This window comes from Pterocles gutturalis, unplaced genomic scaffold (assembly GCF_000699245.1).
Source record: "Pterocles gutturalis isolate BGI_N339 unplaced genomic scaffold, ASM69924v1 scaffold25462, whole genome shotgun sequence".
Lineage (NCBI taxonomy): Eukaryota > Metazoa > Chordata > Aves > Pterocliformes > Pteroclidae > Pterocles > Pterocles gutturalis.
This window is the reverse complement of record NW_010110927.1, coordinates 953-7,666: the sequence shown is the minus strand read 5'-3', so window position 1 is coordinate 7,666 and position 6,714 is coordinate 953. Positions and strand designations below refer to the sequence as shown.

The following is a 6,714-nucleotide window of genomic DNA, read 5'->3' as shown; positions in this document are numbered from 1 at the left end:
GTGCAGGCAGGAGGGGTGTGGGGCAGGGCGAGCCAAGCGCTAGGGGAAGGGCACTGCTGTTCCCCTTGCTCACGGGGAACAGGGGTGGGAGAGAGCCTGTGGTTGAGCATGGAGCGAGCGGCTCAGCCCCTCCGCGGGCAGCACGTGGTGCTGCTAACCACAGGCCTGCCCTTCCCCCTTTTTAAGGTGCAGTGGGTGGTGCAAAGGTTGCCATGCCTACAGGCCCTACCCCTCTGGACAAGAACCCCCCTGGCAGTAACCAGCACCCCCTGTCCAGCAAGGAAGAGGCCCGAGCCAGCGACAAAGAGAAGCCGCGCGTGGAAGATGGGGGTCTGGATGGTGTGGCAGCCCGTACAGCCCCAGAGCATGTGGCAGTGAAGCAAGAGCCGCACGTCCCCTCAGTGAGTGGGGCTATGCCGGGTTTGACCTGGATGGGGGAAAAGGGGGGGCCCACTTGTCCCTCTCATGAGACCCAACCTCCTCAGTGTTGCTTTGGGGACTGGCAAACTGTTCCTGGAGGAGGAGGAGGCAGCGCTCCTCAGCCATGGCTGGCAGGATTAGAGGCAGCAGTTGGCCTGTCTGTCCCAGTCCTGGTGGGAAATGGTGCGGTGGCTGCAGCCCAGCCGTGCCTGAAGGGTGCCTTGGGCAGTCGGGTTCCCCAGTGATTCCAGAGAGACCCTCCAAGTGCAGCATCCTCACACCGGCCTCTGCTTTGGCAGCCCAAACCGACGTGCATGGTGCCACCAATGACGCACAGCCCAGTGAGCACCGAGAGTGTGGAGGATGATGAGGATGAGGACGAGAAGAAGAAGGTGTGCCTGCCTGGCTTCACGGGGCTGGTGAACCTGGGCAACACCTGCTTCATGAACAGCGTCATCCAGTCCCTGTCCAACACCCGTGAGCTGCGTGACTACTTCCATGGTAAGCACACACCGGGACCCCAGCAGAGTCCTGCCGCTCGGACGGTGCAGCCAGAAGCCACCCTCGCTCTCCTGCTTCTCTTACAGATCGGTCCTTTGAGTCGGAAATCAACTACAACAACCCGTTGGGGACAGGGGGCCGCCTGGCCATCGGCTTTGCCATGCTGCTGCGAGCGCTGTGGAAGGGCACGCACCATGCCTTCCAGCCCTCTAAACTGAAGGTAGGGCCGCAGGCACCAGTGCTGCACAGGAGCTGCCATGGGTCCCCAGCAGCTCTCTGTGGGGACCTGGCTGCCCTGCTGGTGCTGCTGGGAGCTCGGTGGGTCGGGGTGGGTCCAGCCAGGTTTTGTGCCTGGGGCAGGCGGTGCTGCCGGCGGGCTCCTGGCCAGCCCTGATGGCTGTGCTGTCCCCAGGCAATCGTGGCCAGCAAGGCCAGCCAGTTCACTGGCTACGCCCAGCACGATGCTCAGGAGTTCATGGCCTTCCTGCTCGATGGCCTGCACGAGGACCTCAACCGGATCCAGAACAAGCCCTACACAGAAACTGTTGACTCAGATGGGAGGCCTGATGAGGTGAGGATATCCCTCCGCAAAGCCCCTGGGAGAGCAGCCCTGGCCTGGGTGGTTTAGCGTAACACTGAGCCCTGTCTCCCCACAGGTGGTAGCTGAGGAGGCCTGGCAGCGACACAAGATGAGGAACGACTCTTTCATCGTGGACCTCTTCCAGGGCCAGTATAAATCCAAGCTGGTGTGCCCAGTGTGTTCCAAGGTAGGGCAGCCCTAGAGGCTCTGTCCCTGTCCTGGCTGTGCAGCAGGCTCCAGACCCTCAGAGGGCACAGGGCAGGGCTGGATCTCAGCTCTGCTGGGGCTGCTGCCCTGCTGACCTCGGTCACAAGCACTTCCCACAACTGAGTGTGCTCTGGTGTCTGCAGGTGTCCATCACGTTCGACCCCTTCCTGTACCTCCCTGTACCCCTCCCGCAGAAGCAGAAGGTGCTGACTGTCTACTACTTTGCAAAGGAGCCGCACCAGAAACCCATCAAGGTAAAGGACACCATCTGCTCTGGGGAGGTGGCCTGAGAGGGCTCCCAGACGTGTCCCCCAGGCAGCTGGTCGTGTGCTAACGGGCTAGGCATTGTGTTAAGCAAGGGCCTGTGTGCGTTGGTACGGTGTGACTGATGTGACACTTTCTTCATGGCAGTTTCTTGTGAGTATCAGCAAGGAGAACTCCAGTGCCATGGAGGTGCTTGACTCAGTGGCCCATAGCATGCGTGTGAAACCGGAGAACCTGCGCCTGGCAGAGGTGAGAGCGCTCAGGCTGGGGAGTGAGCCACAGGATGCTCCTGTAGGTTCCCCGGCTCCCACAGCTCCGCAGGGAATGGGGCCACTGGCAATTGCCCATATCCAACGCGTCCATGGGGTGGATTTTGTCCGTGAGTGGCAGTGACCTGCACAGCGTGCTGCCGGGCAGAACACTGCTCAGGAGGGCTGGGCCACTGCAGTGGGGCAAGGGATGTCCATCCTCCTGGGAGGGTGGTGAGCTGCGTACAGCATCCCTGTGGTGCTGCATCTGTGCCTGCAGCTCACTGTGGGGCTGGGGTCTGTGGCTCTCAGGAGAGGAAGCGTGGGGCAGCCATCACACAGCCCCACTCTGCTGCTTTCCTGGCAGGTGATCAAGAATCGGTTCCACCGCATGTTCCTGCCATCCAACTCGCTGGACACGGTCTCCCCTACAGACCTGCTGCTCTGCTTCGAGGTGCTGTCCCCAGAGCTGGCCAAGGAGCGGGTGGTGGAGCTGCAGGTCCAGCAGGTAAGAAGGGATATTGGGATTACTGGGAGGCACGCAGGGAGGCTGAGACTGAAAGTGGGGCTGAGCAGGAGAGGGAGAGCTGCACGTGAGGGTGACCAGCTGCAGTGAGCACGGGTGCCCACCGAGGCTGCCTTATCCTGCCCGCGTGCCCTTCCCTGCCCAACGGGTCCTTTCTCCCGCAGCGTCCGCAGGTGCCCAGTGGCCCTGTCGCCAAGTGCGCAGCCTGCCAGAAGAAGCAGCTGCCAGAGGATGAGAAGCTCAGGCGCTGCACGAGGTGCTATCGAGTCGGTTACTGCAACGTGTGAGTTGGATTGGTGTGCCTGGCAGGGAGCGAGGGTCTCCTACCTTGAAGGGCTGGTGGGAGAGCTCAGTCCACTGGGAGGAGGTGGGATGGGCCTGGCCTTTGGGAGGGAGCCAGTCTGGCTTGCTGCACTCCCCTTGTCCCCAGCGCACCCCTCTGGCCCTGCCATGCTCGTGTCCAGGGTGGTCGTGGATGCTGGGTTCAGTAGGGGCTGTTTGTGTTACAGGGCATGTCAGAAAACACACTGGCCAGACCACAAGTCTTTGTGCCGCCCCGAGAATATTGGTTTCCCCTTCCTCATCAGCGTGCCGGAGTCCCGCCTCACCTACGCCCGCCTGGCCCAGCTCCTGGAGGGCTACGCAAGGTAAGGAGGGGGAAGGGGAAGGAGGGGGCTTCTGTCCTGGAGCTGAGCTTGGGCCCGTGCCTGTCTGGCTCTGACTGCCACCTCCTTGCCCAGGTACTCAGTCAGCGTGTTCCAGCCTCCGTTCCAGCTGGGCCGGATGTCACCGGAGCAGGGACTGCAGCCTCTGCTCCTGGAAAAGCTGGAGCCCCTGGCCAAGAGCGGCTGTCCAGCAGCCACCTCTGCCCCCGAGCTGGGAGAGGGGGACAGGGCTTCCAGCCTCCTGCAGGAGCCCCCGCTCTCACCAGCTGTGCCTGAGCTGCACCCAGAGCAGGGGGACACTGGCACTGTCCGGAGCAAGGTCCTGGCAGCCAGGAGTTCACTGCTGAGCGTGGATTCAGGGTTCTCCGAGCATGTGGAGTCGCAGGGCGACAGCTGTTGCGAGAAGGAGCCGTCCTATGAGAGAGCCCCCAAGCCAGAAGGTAAGAGGTGCTGCGGTGCTGTGCCAGGAGCCCGGGCAGCCCCAAGACAAAACCAGAGCAATTCTCTCTCCTTGGGGTGACCTCCCACCACAGTGTCTGTTCTCCCCATGTGAGCTGGGTCCGGAGACCCCTGGGGACATACATGAGGCCCTGGGAGCTGTGTTTTGACAGTGCTGCCTCACCTGAAATGCCTGCCTGCCCACGCTCTGCCGTGCCCTGCAGGGCACGTGGGGCAGAGCAGAGACCTGACTGGGAAAGAGGCTGGAGTGTTGGGTTGTTGTGGGAGGGGTGGGAAGGCAGGGGCTGGCAGAAGCCTCCCGAGTCCCGTGGGAGGGCAGAGCCCGGCGCGGGCTGGACCCCTCGGGGCTATGAGCACAGTGTTTCCCTCGCTCTGACTCAGCTGCACGGGAGCAGCCTCTCATGCTCTGCTGCCTGGCTGTCACGTTTCCAGACACTCGTCTCAGGATGGCAGCAATGTGCAGTGAAGGGGCAAGGCAGGCAGAGGAGCGCAGCTTGCCAGGGGCAGGCGCCTGCTAAAAATAGTCAAGGACATGGGGCACGTGGTTGTGTCCCTGCAAGGCCGTAGCATGTGAGGTGGGGGTGGGGGGCACTGCAAATTCTTGGCCCCTGTGCAGGCAGACAGGCAGTGCCACCACAGATCTGTCCCTGCCTGTCCACAGCTGCCATCCCTGGGTACCAACACACTCCAGACTCGCTGAGTGCCCGCACCACGCAGTTCTACATCAACAAGATCGATGCTGCCAACCGAGAGCACAAGCTGGAAGATAAAGGTGAGCCCAGGGCGCTGTAAAGCACCACCTTCATCCCTCCCAGCCTCTGGCAGGGTAGTGCATCTGCCTGGCACAAGGTGAACTCAGGTGTGACAGTGGCCTCAGGCTGGCCAGTGGAAGCTACATCTGGCACAGGGGAGCTCAGGGCTCTGCTGCTGGGAAGCTGTTCTCGGGCAGGATGTTCCTGCTCTCCTCAGCAAACAGACCAATTCCCTTCAAACTCCTGCATCCACAGAGGATCTGTGATTTCTGGGTCACCTCATGTCTGAATGGGGCGCCCACATCTGGCACTGGTTATGTTGGTGCTGCTGAGAGGGGCTGTGCCAGTCTTGCCCCACTGGCTGTGGGCCTTTTGACACCCTAAAATGATGATGAACCTGGCTGTGGCTGTGGAGGTGCCCCACAGGGGCACTTGTCACATCCTGGCAGTGCTTGCATGATGGCCATCTTGGGACGGGCAAGGCTGCTCCAAGCCCCAGCACGGTGGCCTGGTGGGGCAGGTGTGAGGTGCATGTCCCTTCACAGGTGACACCCCCCTGGAGCTGACGGATGACTGCTCCCTCGCCCTGGTGTGGAAGAACAACGAGCGCCTCAAGGAGTTTGTGTTGGTAGAGTCCAAGGAGCTGGAGTGCGTGGAGGACCCAGGCTCAGCCAGCGAAGCAGCCAGGGCTGGCCACTTCACCCTGGAGCAGTGCCTCAACCTCTTCACCAAGCCCGAGGTCCTGGCCCCGGAGGAAGCGTGGTGAGGAAGGCGGCAGGGTGGGTTCCAGCCCATGGGCTCGGGCGGCAGCGGGGGTTTCCCAGGAGCTGCCTGGGGCTGCGCTGTTTCTTCTGGCAGACAGAAGCATTGGGCTGGCCTTCCCTGTGCGCTGGGGAGGATAAAAGCCTGCAGGGAGTAATGCCAGCGCTCCGCAGGGCTGTGCTGGCCCACCCCTGGCAAGGGAGGCTGAGACCTCTCACATGCCCTTTGCCAGCCCCACATGTCGGGGGACCTTGGGGCGGGGCTGCAAGACCTGGGGCTGTCCCCACGCCAGTGACGAGCACACTGTTCCCCCAGGTACTGCCCCAAGTGCAAGCAGCACCGCGAGGCCTCCAAGCAGCTGATGCTGTGGCGCCTGCCCAACGTCCTCATCATCCAGCTCAAGCGCTTCTCCTTCCGCAGCTTTATTTGGAGGGACAAGATCAACGACATGGTGGACTTCCCCGTCCGGTGAGAGCCTGGGGGATGCAGTGCTGGGGTTGGCACTGCCTGTGCTGCCCTGCAGCCTGGCCTCTCCCTGCCTAATGCCAACTGCCCTGACTGTCCCCGTGTCCCTCCCCAGGAGCCTGGACCTGAGTAAATTCTGCATTGGCCGTAAGGGCGAGCAGCAGCTGCCCATGTACGACCTGTACGCTGTGATCAACCACTACGGAGGCATGATTGGGGGGCACTACACAGCGTACGCCCGCCTGCCCAACGACAAGAACAGCCAGCGCAGTGACGTGGGTGAGGATCTGCCAACCTCGCTGCCTCCTGCTCGTGCGGCCATGGCCCTTCTGCTCACCTAACCCTTCTCTCCTCCCAGGCTGGCGGCTCTTCGACGACAGCACAGTCACCACTGTGGACGAGAGCCAGGTGGTAACCAGATACGCGTACGTCCTCTTCTACCGCCGGAGGAACTCTCCTGTGGAGAGACCCCTGCCAGGGCACCCCCCAGACCACCGAGCCGAGCGCACCCCCTCTGCCGAAGCTGCTGCCAGCCAGGTGAGACCTTGCGTCCCTTCCAGCACTGTTGGAGCCACAGAATCTTGAAACGTGCCCACACGCAGGGCCCAGCCCGCCTTGGCCGGCACCCGCAGATCCTGGCGCAGCTGCGGTGGGGTGCCTGCCCCTCTTGGGCATTGTCGACTTTCCTGCCTTGCTCTCACTGTGAGCTTGGACAGTCCCTGAGGGACCACAGGAGAGCTGGTTCCAGCTGCCGGGGTGGGAGGCAGGAGGGGACCCGGCCTCACCAGGGTCCGTGCCAGGGGAAAGGATCTGGCTGTGCCAGCAGCGGTGAGACCCTGCTGTCCGCAGCCGCTCTCCAGGCAGG

General features: G+C 62.6%; 1 protein-coding gene across 1 annotated transcript in view; it reads left to right on the top strand.

Annotated features, from left to right (window-relative positions):
* Positions 1-6,386, top strand: part of USP19 (ubiquitin specific peptidase 19) — a gene marked incomplete at its 3' end in the record, with an annotated part of 12,790 nt that extends 6,404 nt beyond the window's left edge. The window contains 16 exon segments of the mRNA XM_010073589.1: positions 137-401; positions 720-921; positions 1,008-1,141; positions 1,334-1,492; positions 1,578-1,688; positions 1,852-1,962; positions 2,120-2,221; positions 2,588-2,728; positions 2,911-3,029; positions 3,256-3,393; positions 3,487-3,851; positions 4,532-4,642; positions 5,168-5,384; positions 5,700-5,852; positions 5,965-6,128; positions 6,208-6,386. Coding sequence (XP_010071891.1) covers positions 137-401; positions 720-921; positions 1,008-1,141; positions 1,334-1,492; positions 1,578-1,688; positions 1,852-1,962; positions 2,120-2,221; positions 2,588-2,728; positions 2,911-3,029; positions 3,256-3,393; positions 3,487-3,851; positions 4,532-4,642; positions 5,168-5,384; positions 5,700-5,852; positions 5,965-6,128; positions 6,208-6,386 — 2,671 coding nt within the window.
* Positions 6,387-6,714: the final 328 nt, after the last annotated feature.